Raw genomic sequence first — 18,147 nt, 5'->3', positions numbered from 1 at the left:
GGGTGGGATGGAGGGGGAGTTTGGAAACGGGTGTGTGGATTTTGTTTCGCTTCATAGGGATCTGTGCCGGGATGAGTGGGGGTGCGGATGTGGATATGCATGTGAGGCTGTTGGGGAGGGATGTCTGGTATAAAATTGATGTATTGAGAGTGAGTGAGATGGGGGTATGGGGAGGGGAGGGAGGTTGGGGAGTTGGGAAGGGGGGAAGGGAGGTCGAAGTTGGGGTTCCAGGGGAAGAATAGGGGGCTGAGGCTGAAGAATGAGAGACTTGTTGCTGTAGTGCGGTTGCTATGCTTGCAGGTGAAACATGAATGGCTTTCCTTGTGGAGCGGCACTGCTGGGATGTCGCCCTGGAGGGTCTTTGTGTCCTTACGGTATTATATTAGTATGGCCCTGGTGTGGGGGAATGGGTAGTTTATGGTTAGCTTACTTTAATGTAGGTGGCATTCATTCTCCAATTAAACGTAAAAAATTTTTGCATTATAGTAGGCAATTAAGAGTGGATGTTCTTATGCTTCAGGAGACCCATTTGTCTTCACCAGAACATCTTAAGTTGAAACAGGGTTGGGTGGGTGAGATTGCCTACTCTTCGTACAACAGTAGACAAAGGGGAGTAGCTATCCTCGTGAGTAAAGGGTTAGATAGTACCTGCCACAAAATTGTTCAGGACCCTGAGGGAAGATTTGTGATTTGGGCGGGTAGTATTCAGGGACTGGGTAGCTTTGTGTTCGGTATATGCTCCGAACGTCTACTCCCAGAAATTCTACTCTCAGCTGTTGGCTGCTCTGGCACCACTGCCAGAATATCAACTGGTTGTGGGAGGGGATTTTAATATAACGGCAGATCCACTAGTTGACTATAATCCATCGAAAGCACAGCCTAAGGGAATGGAGGACAGGGGGAATAGGGCTTCTCCAAAGAGATCTGGGGCTAGTGGACGTTTGGAGGGTGCTACACCCGGATGACAGAGAATACACTTTCTACTCACATGTACATAAATGTCAGGCTAGGTTAGATTATATTTTACTATCACAAACTCTCTTCTCTGTTAGTCGTTCTGCGGAGATTGAGGCGAGAGTGGTCTCTGATCATAGCCTGATTTGGGTGGATATAAGCCTCTCGAGGGTTAGGAGTAGATTGGGTTGGCGCATGAATCCTACCTTGTACCAAGAGCCAGAATTCAAGGAATTTCTCCAAAAGGAATGGGGACACTACCTAACAGATAACAAGTCATCTGTATCTGACCCGATCGCCTTGTGGGAAGCAGGGAAGGCAGTGATGAGAGGACAAATTATAGAATACATGGCCAGAACTCGAAAAAAAGGAGATGGGGAACTTCTTACCCAGTTCCGCCTACTCCAAGATGCTAGGACATTGGCAGCGTGGGGAGATGAAGCGGCTAGGAACACCTTCAGAGAGTTAAAAACTAAGATTAATGACACTTTGAATAAACGGGCGATGAGGGACATTCAGTTATACAAATACCGACTCCACAGATGGGGGAATAAGACGGATAGATTGCTGGCCACCCTGGTTCGAAACAGACCTGCTAAGCAACTAATAAATTGTATCAAATCTGTAACGGGGCAGACACTGTCTAGGGAAGAGGAGTTACAAAAGGCGTTTGTGGATTTTTATAAATCTCTGTATGACGGGGAGTTGTGACTTGAACAAACGGGAGGCATTCTTTCAGGGCCTTAGGCTCCCCTCGCTGACGCAAGAACACCGAGATATCTTGAATGTGTCTGTTCAGGGGCTTGAAATATAAGAAGCTATAAAGAAGCTTATGCTAGCAAAAGCTCCGGGGCCTGAATTTTACAAGATTCTGGGAGGTCAGATAGCAGGGCCATTTAGCGAAGTATGCGAAGCATTGTGCACAGAAGGGCAGTCCACGGGTGCCATGACACATGCATCTATAATAGTTCTGCCTAAACCAGGCCGCGATCGGGTGCTGCTGTGTTTCTACCAGCCCATCTCCTTATTAAATCAGGACATAAAACTGTTCGCTAGCATTATGGCTGCCCGGTTGGGAAAGGTGCTTCCCATTCTAGTGCATGAGGACCAATTGGGCTTCATCCCAGGGAGGTATGCCTCTACTAACATTCTAAGAGCGTTGAGTGCAATTCAAGCAAAGGGGGGGTAAGCCGGGAGATATCATTGTTAGCCTAGATGCAGAAAAAGCATTCGATAAAATTTTATGGGACCATCTTTTTTGGGTTTTGCCACAGTTTGGCATATATGGGGAGTTTCTGCACGGGATCCTGGCTTTATACAGGATTCCCACAGCACAAATTTTGATAAATAATGCTTTGTCCCTGTCGTTTGCGCTGCAAAGGGGTACGAGACAGGGGTGCCCTCTGTCGCCTATGGTTTTTGTTTTGGCCTTGGAGCCTTTGGCAGGAATAAGAGTAGAGAAGTGTGAATACAAAATCAATCTTTTTGCAGATGATATGTTAATATTCCTGGGGCAGGCGACAAGGGGGATACCCATTTTGATAAATCTTATCCAACAATTTGGATTTTTCTCCAGTTTGAGGTTTAATTTTGATAAGTCTGAGGCAATGTTGCTGTCCGCTAATTGTGTCTGCAAGAGCTGCTCCGACTTCCCTCTGGCCTTGACAATGGGACCTATGAAATACCTGGGAGTATACCTGCATTTAGACTTTACCTATATATACAAGAAAAATGTCTGCGACAAGTTAGAGGCCATTAAACAGCTATGTCGACAATGGAAGGATCTCCCTGTTTCGTTTTTAGGACGTGTGGCACTCGTTAAAATGGTGTTGTTCCCTAAGATCCTTTATGCTCTGCAAATGATGCCACTGTGGATTCATAGTAAAGATGAGGGGGCCTATAGGGGAGTGATATCGTCCTTTATTTGGGGAGGTCGCAGGGCTAGGATTGGGTATAGCAAGCTCACCCGTCAGGTAGCGAGGGGGGAGTCAATCTGTCTGATCTTAGGCTATACAACGTTGCAGCGCTTCTCAGGTGGCTACACGAGGTACATACGGGTTGTTATGTTTTTGCTCCCTCAGGGGTGTGGGAAAGTTCTAGACCTCCTAGGATCTTGCTAAGGCCTATCTGCATATTCCCATCATAGCCCATCACAAACATTATCTTTGCTTCTGTATTCTTGGGTGCTATTTGCAGTTTTGGTGTCACATACAGGTTTTGCTGAGCCCTTGGACCATGGTTGGGGCAGACTGTTCAGTCTTCCGTAGGCGAATCACCCTTGTGTAATCCTGTCCATTGCCCCTGGTGAAAACACTTCAGCCTTAGAGGCTGGAATAAGAGAGACAATCAGACTTAGATATAGGCGCAACCAGAAAAAAATCTTTATTGGTATCTCACTAAGCCAATACAAAATAATTGTTCTCTCTGGAGCAGGTTGTCATACTGTAGCCAGACACACAGACTGAATAACAAAACTGCTCAGCAAAAACTTTCTTATCCATCACATATATATTGTTGTAAGTTTTGTTTCTCCTAAATCATGTGATTTCTCCTAAACTAACTTGTGATCATATATGGATCTTCCTGTTTCCTTCCATCACACAATATAGTAATATACAAAAATGGCAATTTCCTCCATTGTATCATTCTCTCCTCTTGTGTGCACATGCACACTTTGTGGCAATTGGCTAATTCCTTATCTGTAAAAACCAGCTAACAAATAAGTAGTATGAAACACCTGGTGTCCTTCTACCTGACAGGAACAACTCCTTTGGAGGGTCCTCAGTCTCTCATCAGCACCAAGGTTATATCCAATTGTATCTGCCATATATGGGCCGCATAGCCTCAGTTCCTCCTGTCACCGTGACATGTAACATGTACTTTCCATTTACTGAGAAAGCACTGTAGCTTACATGCAGCTGAAGGAAGAAAATAAAAATAAGCTGAGAACAGGAAGCCTGGAAAACTGAGGGCTAGCAGTGCCATATTACAGGCCTAGTATAGGAAGGAATATACACCCTGGCCAAGGTAGATGGGAAGCTGTGAACTGGCAGTGACCTGGGAGGCTAGAAGCCGGCATCTGACGCTGAAGACAAGACGCTGGCAGCTGGAGGCTGACCCAGAGGCCTGGGATTGTATGCTGGACACAGGAGGCTGGAAGCAGACACTAGAGCCTTGGTTTCTGGAAGCCAGTAATGGACTCTGGAAGCTGTGGATGGATTCTGGAACTGAAGACTGGAAACCACAAACTGAAGACCACTGTCAGTTGCCGAAGCAGACCTGTTGCAAGGCAAGGAACTGAGTCAGCTGTCCTTTGAAATAGATCTCTGGGCGTCTGACGTCATCTGACCCTTCCCACCCATGGCTGGTCAAAAACAGTCCCACACATGTGCAGCATGATTAGTGAGGAGGAGACCTGCAGGAGCCATGCCAGGAGCACCTGCACTGGTGTGTCAACAAGGGGCAGAGAGGCAGGAAGCATCAAAGAATGCACGGGACCTGACCCTGATGTCAGGCATCGGAACTGAGCCAAGCACGGTGAGGCCGTGACATTCGGGCCTTGCCCTTTGGTCTGGTCAAAGCCCCCCACACCTTCTCCAATGTTATGGTGGTAGTTGCTGCTTTAGCTACATCACCAGGGGATCACAGTACATCTTTACTGGACAACTGGCTGATTCAGGCAGATTCAGCCAAAGAGATCAGGCTGTCCACCTTTCAGGTCATCTCTTGGTTGGAGACCTGGGCTGGGTTGTGATTTGAGGCATCTGGTTCCCTCCCCGGTCCTGGAATATCTGGGAGTCCGCTTTGACTCTGCCCAGGGGATGGTGTCCTTCCTGGAGGACAGGGCAGAGAAGCTTTGAGCGCAGTAGCGCAGATTATATGAGCTCATGGTCCCCTCAGTATGGGACCAATTGCAGCTCCTGGTTTCCATGGCTGTGTTGCTGGAGGTGGTGCTGTGTGCGATGCTCAAATGTGGCTCTTGTGGCAGGCTCCGTTGTTTTTGTGGGCTCTCTTCTCACAGGACTTTCCTCAGACACTTTCGCCCAAGCCAAAAATCGGTCTGGTCTGGTGGGGGACATCCCAGTTCACCTCCTGAGACGGGTGCTGCTGGATCCCCCACTATGGGTGCTTGTCACCATGGATATGAATATGTGAATCTCCTTGACTGGGGAGCTCATTGCCTAGGTCATATGGTGCAGGGGACCTGGACTCAGCAGGAGGTGACCTGGGGGGGGGGGGGGGGGGGTTTATCTGGTCCTTCTAGAGTTCCAGCTGCTCCTTTGGGGAAAGGCGGTCAGGTTGATGTCTGACATTGCCATAGCCGTGGCTTATATCAACAAGTATGGCGGCACCAGAAGTCAGGCAGTAGCCTTGGAAGCAGCATACCTTTGTCAGTGGGCAAAGAAACACCTGCAGACCCTCATGTGCACGTGGACTTTCTCAGTTGCTGTCTCCTGGATCTGGGAGAATGGGAGCTGGGGCAGCTGAGCTTTCAGCTCATTCTGAACTAGTGGGACCCCCTGTTGGTCAATCTGATGGCTTCCAGATCCAGTGTGAAAGTGGGACATTTCTTCAAGCATTGAAGGGAGCCAGCCTCTCGGGGGATAGATGCCCTAGTCCAGCCTTGGCCACAAGTGGAACCTCTGCATGTGTTCCTTCCATGATCTCTGATAGGCTGTCTTTTACACAGGATTGCATGTCATCCTCGTGTAATCTTTCTTGTAGCCCCAGATTGGCCTCGCAGACCTTGGCACACAGTCCTCGTGTGCCTGTTCAAAAGTGAATCTCTTATTGCCTAGAGGCTGGGACCTTCTCTGGCAAGTTCTAGTAGAAATGGAAGATATGGACCCCTTCTCGTTTATGGTCTGGCCATTGAGAGGAAGTGCTTAAAGAAGTGTGATTTTTCTCCCACAGTAGTTTGTACTCTGCTGCACTCTCAGAAGTCTTCCACATCCCTACCTTCTGTCAGGGTATTGGGCTCCCTGAGGGTCCAAGTAGCTGGTCTTTCTTCAGGGTAATGTGAAGGGCACCTCCCTGGCCTTGCATGGCAAGGTGGCCCTTTTCATGAAAGGTGTGGCGCATTTGCGCCCCCTACCCGCCCCCTGCACGTCCCTTGTGAGGACCTCAACCTGGTTTTCTGAGTACTTGCGGAGGCTCTGTTTGAGCCTGTGCAGTTGACCTCTATTAAGGACCTTACTCTCAAGACTGTTTTTTTGGTCACAGTTACCTCGGCACAAAAAGTTCTGAGCTGCAGGGTCTGTCATGTCGTGACCCTTATCTCGACTTTATGGAGGACTTAGTTTCCCTTTACAAGGTTCCTTCCTTTCTTCCTAAGGTGTTGTCTCCATTCCATGTGCGCAGAGGGTGACAAACTGACTCCAGTCCTGGGAGATGATATGCAAAAATCCTTTATTCAGTAGCACCACATGAATGACCCGGCATGGATTTTTATTATAAATGTATTACATTGAAAGCAAAAACTCATTAAAGGTGCAATTAAAGATTGCAAAATTACAATTAAAAGATTGCAATAAGTAACACTATTAAACTAAAAACATGCAAGTATTAAAAAGACTGCATAAACTATTCATTATATTGTCATTAAACTGTGTCTGAATACTCATAAAAGATAAAGGAGCTATATATGAAACAGCACATGGGAAGCTATCCAGCATAAAAGGAAATAACCTTGTATGACAAAGCTTGTGAGATGAAACAGCAGAGTGGAGACCATCCAACATAAAATAAATGCACTTGATGTTGCAGAAGTCTTGTTTATAAATAAATATGTAATATAAAATAGAAACATATGTAATAAAAACATTGGTGTGAGAGTATAACTACTATGAAATGGACTGATAAAAGGGACAGACATGCAAGTAAAAAGAATCCTTAAAATACACTCCTACCTCTGTGTAAGGTAATGGTATATGACCTGGTGCAGTCGATGAATGAAATATCCTGCATACAAAGTCTATACTGTATACTCTAAAAAAGCAAATTGCAGATATAAAAGGGAGAAAGAACCATGAATCACAGTTTAAAATGCTAAAAACCCAAAATCTATATTAAGTGCTAAGAAACAGGTTAAATTAAAGCCAGTAAAATGAAACCGGTTAAAAATAACCGGGTAAGGATAGAATGGTTAAAAACTAAACCAGTCAAACATAACCAGTTAGCATGAACCGGACAATAAAAGCTCCTGGCACTATAACAAGCAGGCGCCAGAAAGGACTGTAAAAAGGGTGTGTGTTACTGCAGCAAGCAAATACATTGAAAAATTTCTAAAAAAAAAAAAAAAAGAATAGATTCTTACTGGTATGTAGTCTTGAAACAGCACTTCAAACACCGCCACATTGAAGAGTGAACAAGATTACAGCCTGATGACAATTTAAATGATTTAAGGGTTCATGAATAAAGATGAGTACATGAATAATAATAAGATGCTGAACATGGATGAGTGCTATGTTAAAGAGAGTGGGTTAAAAATATACCCGGTTAAAAGGGACAAAATGACTGGTTAAAGTACAATAAAAATTGGTTAAAATAAAAGGTAAAATAAGTGATTATGATGCAAATAGGGTTGAAATACAGAACAATAGATAAAAAGGTCATCACCAAATACATAAATTTTAAGTAGATAAGACACACAGATAAAAACCAATGTGAATGCACAAATAAAGAAAGGGTCTATAATATATTTCTGAACTGAGACTCTGCGGTGCCAGGGTTCACATGTGAAAAATGGTTCTTTTTTCCTCCTGTAGGAGGTGCTTGTCAATATTCTGTTCCCTCCAGGGTTTGTGGTGAAGCTTGAGAACAAAAAAACTTCAAATCCTGGATTGTGTGGTTCTGTGTATACCAGTGTACTACAAGTGTGCACCGATAACACAAAGGCTAATACAACTTTTATGTTCTATAATGCAGGTTTTGATGGCTCTTTTAGTTTCCCCTACATACAGAAGATTACAAGGGCATGTGATGATATAGAGAACTTGTGTTGTGTGACAATTAGAGGAGTGTTTAAGGGTGTAGACGTTCCCTGTTGTTGGATGAGTGAAGGTCTAGATTTCCAGTGCATGTGGACAGATGCTGCACCTTCCACTCAATCTGTGTCCCAAATATAGGGTCTGCAAATGGATCCACAGCAAATTCTGGCAAGGCGGAGGGAACAATCTTCTCCTTTAAATTCCTTCCTCTGGAATAGGCTACAACCAGATTTTTGTTTTTAAAACATTTGTGGCCCTCAAGGATATGCCAATTTTTCCTTATAATTTTATGGACCTGTGTTGCAATGTTGGGAGTACCTCAGTGTACGTACAACATCTGGAAATTTTCTGTTCTGTTTGTGAGTAGATAACTTCTGGGTTTATGGCTTGCCTTTTCAAATCCATCCTGGATACAGTGTGGCAGATAACCTCTTTGGGTAAACCTCCATTTCATGATGGCCCTGTATCCTCTCCTTCTCTAGGTCCATCCCATTATTTTTTTAGAGAAGATCTGGGACAGGTCTACCAGACATACACCAAATACGACTACGCTTCCACTCCCAATCACGAGTTCATCACTCTTATCCACCCAGAGGGAGAGGAAGAGGCTACCCCAGAGGACTGCGAGGCAGGATCCCTCAATATCCCAATTACCAACATCAGAGGAAGAACAACTGGAGGTAGATAGTCCTATCTTCAATTTATCAGATGTCAGTCTTAACAGACATGCAAATTGATGTTTTATGTAAGGGTATCTCTTCCATGCCTACCACCTAATCAGATAGATACAACGCATTTCAGACCAGAGTAGATCTGTTTGTTTCACGTGCAAATTATAGATCATCCAGGCCTTCTCAGAACCACCCTACATCCCAAACTGATATCTTTGTGGTCAAAAATCCCTCACAGTGGATCCCGCCTGGCTCCATGGATCCCCTGATTAATGCATTCAGTATAAGTATCCAATGCAAAGCCTCCATGATAGAGAAGAAAAAGAAACAGCGTTTTTATAATCTTTACAGAGTTAAGACGCAGCCGTTTGAGACTTGGCCATAAATAGTGAAATAGTTATCAAGCCAGCAGATAATGGTGGAGGCATCGTGATACAAAATTGCAGTGATTTTATGGCGGAAATTGAAAGACAGCTGACAGACAATACTTCATAGTTCTGAACTTGGATACCACTTCTTCTCTACGGCAAGACATTAAGGAAGTTGTCTCCCTTGCCATCATCAAGGGGTATTTTAACAGCCGAAGAGGTGTATTCCTTTTATGCTGGATACCTTTCCATGTGCTGTTTCATATATATCTCCTTCATCTTTTATAAGTGTTTAGACACAATTTAATGAGACGGAATAGTTTATCCAGTACACTTTTTAATACTTATATGTTTTTAATTGAATACTGCTGCTTATTGCAGTTTTTATTGTAATTTTGCAATTTTTAATTGCACCTTTAATGAGTTTTTGCTTTTCAATGTAATAAGTTTTATAATACATTTGTTCTTATGGTCATGTCACTTTTATACACAGTTGTTCTAACCTCTGAAACAGGCAGTTGCATCTGTCGAAACATGAACCCATGTCTGGTCATTCATCTGGTGCTACTGAATAAAGGATTTTTGCATATCATGTCCCAGGCTTGGAGTCAGTTTGTCACCCTCTGCTCGTGTTGATTTCTGTGACGTTCCATGGAGGGGTGCTCCTGTTTTCTGCCCTTCGACACCTTGGTTGTTCTCTATTCCATTTGAATCAGAAAGTTTGCTTGCCCTTTGTGACAGGAGACTCCAAAAGCTGGACATCCAGAGTACGCTGCTCTGGTACCTGAAGGAAACGATTTTCGCCTCTCTGATCACGTCTTTGTTCTTTTTCATGGCCCTAGGAGGGGCCCAGGTGGCCTCTAAGGCATCCATTGCAAGGTGGATTAAGGTGGCTATTGAGAGTGCCTACATTTGCAAGAATCATCCAGTGCCTTGGGACCTGAAGGTCCACTCCACACATGCTCAGACCACATCCTTGGTAAAGGCCTGGGCTGTGGCTCCAGAATAGATTGTCAAGTGGCAACTCCATTTCTTTGTCAGACTGTACAGATTGGCCAAGGACTGTTTGGACGTTTGCAGAGCCATCATTCGGGAAGCCTTGTCTTCTCCTGCCCAGTAGACATGTTTCAGAATATTCCACATATGCAGAACAGTATAGCTAGATACTAAGGGAAGGAGAAATTATGTGTTACCTGATAATTTTCTTTCCTTTAGACATCTTCACTGTTCTGCAACCTCCTTGGAAGAATTGGGCCGGGGACTCTGGATATGCTCTGTGCTTCACTTATAGTAAAAAAATAAAATAAAACAAATATAGGAAGACAAGTCACACATTTCACAATTTACAGCAATATGGGTTTCCCACGAGATTGCTATATCCTGGAGTATATCTCTCTCCTCTTCAATCTGTCCAGAATTCTGCAGCACGACTTATTTTCCGCCAGAATCGTTATGCCCACACTAGTCCACTCCTCAAATCACTTCACTGGCTCCCTGTCCGCTTCCGTATACAGTTCAAACTCCTCTTACTGACCTTTAAATGCATCCACTCTATGACTCCTCACTACCTCTCCTCTCTTGTTTCTCCCCACATTCCTTCCCTTGAACTCCGCTCTCTGAACAAATCTTCTTGTCGTCCCCCTTCTCCTCCACCGCTAGCTCCAGACTTCATTCCTTTTGTCTCGCAGCACCTTATGCCTGGAACCGTCTTCCCGAACCCATACGTCTAGCTCCATCTCTTCCTGTTTTTAAATCTATGCTGAAAGCCCACCTTTTCACTACTGCCTTTGGCTCCTAACCACTACTCATTTGCCCTCCTCCTCTTTACCCATTAATTCCTTTGCCCGTTCTATGTCTTGTCTATCTGTTCTACCTAGATTGTAAGCTCTTTGAGCAGGGACTGTCTCTCTATGTCAAGTGTTCAGCGCTGCGTGAGTCTGGTAGCGCTATACAAATGCTATTAGTAGTAGTAGTATACAGGGTATAAGATGTTCTCCTGGTGACACTTCTTTTATGCATGTAATTCAGTTTAATGCATATAAAATTAATTTATATAATGAAATAAAATACTAAAAAGAAAAATTTGAGGGCTGCATATCCCTGACCACTTTGGGCAGGATGTACAAAAATTATCTCTCTGACACTATGACAGTGCATATGAATGTTTCTGTAGCTATGACCTACTGGTGGTGTAGACCAGTGATTTCTTATGGAGGGCCTGCCTAAGTTGTGACCCCAAATGTGAGTATGGGGTCATGACCCACAATTTGGGAAGTTCTGCTTTTAGTGGTAATGATGTTATGTTGTAGAAGTCTTAAGTGCCAGTTGAGATATGAAAAGGACTGAATGAATCTTCTAAAATGAAATTCAAGAAGAGAGGAAAAAGTATAGTAGTACTTAATCTATTGATTTTTCCAGGAATCACTACTATTGTAGCAGTAGTAATGTTTAATCATGGTGTTTAGCTAGATTCCATTATATAATCTTATGTTTTGTGAAAGGAAAATGAGTTAGAAATTATATCCTATTTTGATTTATATATTAATGAAAATATAGTCCTTATATGAACTGATTAAATGATCTAATATAATCTTTACGTCATGATTTGATTTTAGAGCCTGGAACCAATAGTTAAACCTGTGGTGAAGAGACCTTTTTTGAAACGTGGAGCTGGCCTAGCTAGGTTTACTGATGCTAAATCTAAATTATCAAAAAGCAAAGCGGTGACTCAACAAAGAACTGAGGACAAAAATGCAGCAAAAATGGAGAGACCGCAGTTACAGAGGAAAAGTACACCTGTAAGCAAGGAACAGCTTTCTGAAAATGTAGTTACAATTTTTAATCAGATAGTTAAACCAAAAAACAGTCCTGCTATATCTACTCAGAAGATAATGGTGCTTAAAAACATAAATACAAAGAATCCCTCTCCACTCACAATACATGAGCTGTCGGAGAATAAACTTGATGGACAATTAAGAAATTCTCTTCGATCAGAAATAAGCAGCAAGCTAGAAACGAACAAAGATGATATGGAACATGCAAGGCAGGTATTTGATGTTGACAGCAGGCTAAGAAAAAATTTGGATGGAGTTGAAAAGCTTCTGACACCTACAGTGTTGACATCCATGTATTCTACAAATGTGCCTTCAAAAAACCCAGAATATTCTTTTGAGCTTTCATTCCAGAAGAGATCTGAAACATGGGAAAAAGAAAAGGAAAAAGAGAGCCTGGAATTAGATGAATTTCTGCTCTTCGAACAGGCTGCGGAAGACGTATCCTTCTCTAGTAATTCCTCATTTGTATTTAAACTATTGGCTCAAGATCAGCAAATTAATAAAGGTCGACGAATGTCTTCTACTCCTGTTAAATTAGGACAGCAGCATCATCATGCAAGTCTATTGAATTCTGTAGCTACCGATAGCAAAACTAAACAGGGAGAGCATGCCACACAAGCAAACAAAGCTGACAATGATATAACAAGATCAAACCCTGATTTTAAGACATCTAGTAGTACACTGAATGAACAATGTCATAATTCAAGTGATAAGTTATTTCAAGCATCTTGCACGGACAACCCATCATTAAAAAGTGGTAAGTTGGATACAAAAGCAAATGAGAGAAATAGTGTGTTAACTTCTAACTCTGAAGATGACCTTGATACCACTGTAATAAATGAAAAATACAACACAGAGGAGTTACTTTTTACCAATAGGGAAGATAACCCAAACAACTATGATTGTCAAGTACCTTCCAAAAATATTAGTAAAGAGTGTAAAAGCAGGGACCAGGATCTTGACTTATCAGACCAAGAAGATTACAATAATGAGGATTTCAGCATGTCAGAAAACAAAAGTGAAAAAAAAGCTGCTATACTTAACTCCAGCACATCCATTTTAAATGGAAATGATGCTGGATTTGATGATGACAGAACCTGGGCTGACCTTGAAGAGAATGAGCAGCTTCTTGTAACAGAGATCTACACTAGTAAAGACAAAGCACAAAATGGAACATCTATCCCAGATAAAGTAATAAAAAGGAAGGTTGCTTCGATAAAGAAAGATGAACAACCTCAAGAAAGGATGGATAGCATTACAAGTAGTCCTCTTACATCTGATCTAATGATGAAACTGTTTCCTGCACTAAAGCCTAAACAGAAATGTGACTCGCATATGGTACAAGATACTAGATTCAGACCAGGACAAGAAGAAACAAAAGGTAAAACATAAATATCATATAAATAGTTTTATTTTGTGATATTTGTTGTCATGATTGTGATTCACCTTAAATGCAGAATAGCTTCTGTAAACAGCAAGGTATTGTAGACTGGATTTTTATCACATTTTATCTACCCACAGTATCTTATAAGTGAAATACTAGATACTTGATCTTTGCTCCCATTCCTCAAGGACTGCCAAGAGGTCAGGTTTTCAGGATATCCCTAATTAATATGCAATAGCAATTTGTATACAGAAGAGGGAGTTTGTCTCATTCATATTCCTCAGGGTTATCCTGAAAACCTAACTCAGCAGCCCTCAAGGACTAGGAGTGAAGACCTAGGTACTAGTTGATTGAAACACTCATTTCTTCTAAACTTACACTTGGTTATCTGCCACATGGCTGAGACAGAATGTGGTTTTTAGCTTAGTGATCTTCATTTAGTAGACCATGAAAAGAATTCTTATTTTGCTAGGATGTCTGTTTCTAAAATCTCATTTTGTTTTGTCATTTTAAAATCCTTTTGTGCAGTAAGTTATGATTTTAATCAGAGAGAGTATGCTTGACGTGGTGTACTTAGATTATATCAAAGCCTTTGACACAGTTCTGTATAGGCCAGTGTTTTCCCAAGTCCAGTCCTAGAGTACCCCTTGCCAGTCAGGTTTTCAGGATATCCACAATGAATATGCATGAACTTGATTTGCATACACGGCCTCCATTATATACAAATCTTTCATGCATATTTATTGTGGATATCCTGAAAACCTGATTGGCAAGGGGTACTCCAGAACTGGACTTGGGAAACACTGGTATAGGCGATGTCTGTAAATTAAGTTCCCTTGATTTGGGCCTTAAAGTGAATGGCTGGGTTAGAAACTGGTGAGTGGATGGTGGCGAAGGGTAGTGCTAAATGGAGTACACTGATAATGTTCCTTTTCGTTCTTGGTCCAATATTGTGAAAGGGCTGTCTGGCAAGGTTTACCTGTTTGTGGATGATAACCAAAATTTGGCACAGTGTAAACAGACCTGATGATGTAGATAACAAGAGAAGAGATCTAGCAAAGCTTGTAGGTTGGTCTAGAATTTGGCAACTAAGATATTTTGATACAAAATGCAGAGTCATGTATTTAGGCTACAAAAACCTGAAGGAGTGGTACAGTTTAGGAGGTAAAGTACTTTTTTGCATGGAAGAAGAGCAGGACTTAGGGGTGATCCTGTCTGATGATGGTAATGGTAAATCGGTTTTCTATCCCGTTATTACCTTGCAGTTCTAAGCGGGTTACAATTTTTTAAGAAGCCAGTTTCATTTAACTGGGAAGAAGGGGCATAATAATAATTTCAATTATTAAGAAAAAAGAAATAAGATCAGCAATTAGCATGAGATACATATTTCTGAAACAAGAGGGTTTTCAAATTTTTCCTAAAAAGAATATAGGACTGAGAAGATTTAAATATAGGTGAAATCACAGTCCATAATCTTGCTGCTTGAAATGCCAACCCTAATTCAAAGAGATGTAATCTCTTTTTACCTTTTTATGATGGAAAAGAGTAACAGTACTAGTACATCTTGTTCTCAAAGCATAGCTGAATATAAAGTGTGGATGTAGATAATCTGGTGCCAAGGCATGTAGAAGTTTGAAGGGAAAGGTGATGGCAGAAGCCAGAAAGATGTTTGGATGGATAGGGAGAGGAATGTCCAGCAGGGAAACGGGGATATTTCTCCTGTATAAGTCTTTAGTTTTTTTTTTTCCATGATTTTTGTTTATAGATTGTAAACTGCCTTCATCTACTAGTTAGTGGAGGTGGTATAGCAAATTTTAATTAACTATAACTACTGTGTAAAGTTCTGGAGACTGCACCTTCAAAAAGATACACATAGGATAGAGTCTGTAGAGAGGGCTGCTAAGATAGTCAATGGTCTTTGTCATAAAGCGTAAGGAGACGAACTTCAAGATCTCAATATGTATACTCTGGAAGAAAGGCGGGAGAGGGGAGTTATTTATTTTATTTATTTATTTGTTTGTTACATTTGTTACATTTGTATCCCACATTTCCCCACCTATTTGTAGGCTCAATGTGGCTTACATAATACCGGAGAGGCCTTTGCAGGCTCCGGTGTTAACAAATACAGGGTGATGTTGTGGTAAGATCAAGTTCATGTGGCACAGCCACATTAGGGAATCGGAGAACAGAAGAGTTGTGTTATGTCCATTATGTGCCGTAGTTTGGTTGTGTTGCAGAGATTAGGCATTTAAGTTGGATCTGTGGGATATGCCTTTTTAAACAGGTTAGTTTTTAGTTATGATAGAGCTATTTAAATGCCCCCATGGCATAAATGCACAGGAGGAAAAGAAGTTCTGGAATGAGAAGGCATAGGATGAAGGTGAAAGGGAATAGGGAGTAACCTGAGGAAATACTTCTTTATGGAAAGGGTAGTGAATTTGTGGAACAGTTTCTCAGTGGAGGTGGTGGAGACAGACTGTATCTGAATTCAAGCAAGCTTGGGGCAAGTACGTAGGATAGTGGCTCCCAAACATGCCCTGATGGAATCCTAGCCAGTCAGGTTCTCAAGATATTTGCAATGAATATTCATGAGCGAAATTTGCATGCAGTGCTTCCACTGCATACAGGTTTCTCTTATGTATATTCATTGTGGCTGTCCAGAAAACCTGACTGGCTGGGGTTCTCCTAGGACTGGTTTGGGAATCAATGATATAGGATCTCTAAGGGAGAGGAAGGGATAGCAAATAGTATGGATGGGCAGACTGGATAGGTCATGAAATCTTTTATCTGCTGTCTTCTCTGTTTCTGTGTAAGCTTTAGCATTTTTAGTTTTGATTATTTTAATTGCTGAAAGAGAAATACATTGTTTTTTGGAGTATTTTTTTCCTAGATCAGCGTTTCCCAAGTCCGGTCCTGGAGTACTGCTTGCCAGTCAGGTTTTCAGGATATCCACAATGAATATTCATGAAAGAGATTTGGATATGATAGAGGCAGGCCTGGACTTGGGAAACACTCTCCTGGATTGTGGATCATACTTTTCTTCAGAACGTTGAATAACTAAAAGTTTTATGGTGTGTTTACAGGAGACACTTTTCGGTCCCAGCTTTTGAAGAAGAAGTTGGTTGAGTTAGAAACGGAAATTGAAAGATTTAAGATAGAAAATGCCTCATTGGCAAAACTTCGTGAAGAGAGAGAGCAAGCATTGGAAACTCTCAGGTAACTGATGTTAGCATATGTGTACACAGTGCCTTTTAATGGAACACAAGTAACATAGTAGATGATGGCAGGTAAAGACCTGCAGGTTTTATCTAGTCTGCCCAACAGTCACATTCATTATCAATTCATGGTTTAACTAACCATATTACTTGCTAAGTTCAGCTTTAAGATGTCTTCCTCTCTCCTATTGAGTCACATAGCACCTGCACTCCCAACAATTATGAATGTGGTGTAAAATACATATACTTGATTTTGATCTGTCTTTTTTTTTTTTTTAATATTTGTACCCCGCACTTTCCCACTCATGGCAGACTCAATGCGGCTTACATGGGGCAATGGAGGGTTAAGTGACTTGCCCAGAGTCACAAGGAGCTGCCTGTGCCTGAAGTGGGACGCAGACCGTAGAAGTCTGCCTGGCACTGGCCTTTTTTCTGCAGTGCTGGAGTTGCTGTTAAAGCACCAGTCCTGCCCATCATAATACATTAACAGCCATGAGGTCATTTAAGTTTTGTTTTGATACCTTCCCCCTTCTATTTAGGGATACTCTGTGTTCATCCCACACATTTTGAATTCTGTCCCTTTTTTTTTTGTCTCCACTACCTCCACTGGGAGGATATTTCAGGTGTCCACCACCCTCTGAGGAAAAAGTATTTCTTGATTTTAGTCTAAAGTGTATCACCCTGCAACCTCAATTCATATCCTTTAGTTTTTCTGCTTCCCTGTCTCTGGAAAAGATTTGTTTGTATATTAATATCTTTCAAGTAGTTAAATATCTGTATCATGTTTTAAATTAATGCATGTCTTTCCTGTCCCTACTATTTTTTTTCTAGTGGATATATACTCAGGTTTTCAAATGCCTTCTCATACCTCTTTGATGCAAACCCCATATTTTGTCACTTTCCTCTGAACCGTTTCAAATATTTTCATATCCTTAGCAAGCTACAGCTTCCAAAATTGAACACAAAGTACTCCCAAGTTGTGCCTCACCAATGGCTTGAGCAGGGAAAAGCATGCCGAGCATACCTCATGGAATTATTCCTGAAGTCTTTGTATTTGTGTATGTGCATGTAATCTTTGCTTTTGTATGATTTTCTGCTTTCTGTGTGGGCTGGTATGTCTGTACATGTTCTGTGTGTATATGGACGTGTTTGTGTATGTGCGAATTAATGGTTGTATGTGGTGTGTCTGTGCTTGCATGATTGTTTGTGTGTATGTGTATTTATATGTGTGTTGGTTCTCTAAGTGGTAGGGTAATTTTTTGGGGGTGAGACCAGCTTGAGTGGTGGGACAAGTGTGGGAAGGGGTAGTTTGGGTTTTGTTTTCTTTTGTTGGGGGGGGGGGGGGAGGAGGTGGAGGCAGTTTAAAAGGAGGAATTCCCTAACTTCTATGATTCACTGTATGTAAGTTTCTAACGGCAGAAAATGGAACTGCTTCTCCCATAGAAATGCATTGGGCCAGTTTCTGAGGGGTTTCTTTCCCTTGAACCCCTGGTCTGATCTGGCCCATTTTTCAAATTGATATGTCTTTTATTCTTTTTCCCATTGCGGTGTTTCGTCCCATTCCATTTTCTGAGATTTATATTGCCCACAGAAGAATGAATATTCTTGAACCCCATTTTCATAATTTTTTCCAACTTGAGTTGTAAAGAACAAAAAAAATGCCAGTATTCATATGCAAAGTGTAGGACTGCCTTTGAGGGAAGAATGATCCGCAAGGACTTCCCCTCACCCA

General features: G+C 41.9%; 1 protein-coding gene across 2 annotated transcripts in view; it reads left to right on the top strand.

Moving 5' to 3' along the window:
- Positions 1-18,147, top strand: part of LOC115458757 (centromere protein J-like) — a 170,513-nt gene that overhangs the window by 44,226 nt on the left and 108,140 nt on the right. For both annotated transcript variants that reach the window (XM_030188570.1, XM_030188569.1), the window contains exons 6-7: positions 11,598-13,197; positions 16,284-16,416. In XM_030188570.1, the coding sequence (XP_030044430.1) occupies positions 11,598-13,197; positions 16,284-16,416 (1,733 nt within the window). The remainder of the gene's footprint in view (positions 1-11,597; positions 13,198-16,283; positions 16,417-18,147) is intronic.

This window comes from Microcaecilia unicolor, unplaced genomic scaffold (assembly GCF_901765095.1).
Source record: "Microcaecilia unicolor unplaced genomic scaffold, aMicUni1.1, whole genome shotgun sequence".
Classification (NCBI taxonomy): domain Eukaryota; kingdom Metazoa; phylum Chordata; class Amphibia; order Gymnophiona; family Siphonopidae; genus Microcaecilia; species Microcaecilia unicolor.
The sequence above is the reverse complement of the archived record's forward strand: the minus strand, read 5'-3'. Positions and strand labels throughout refer to the sequence as shown.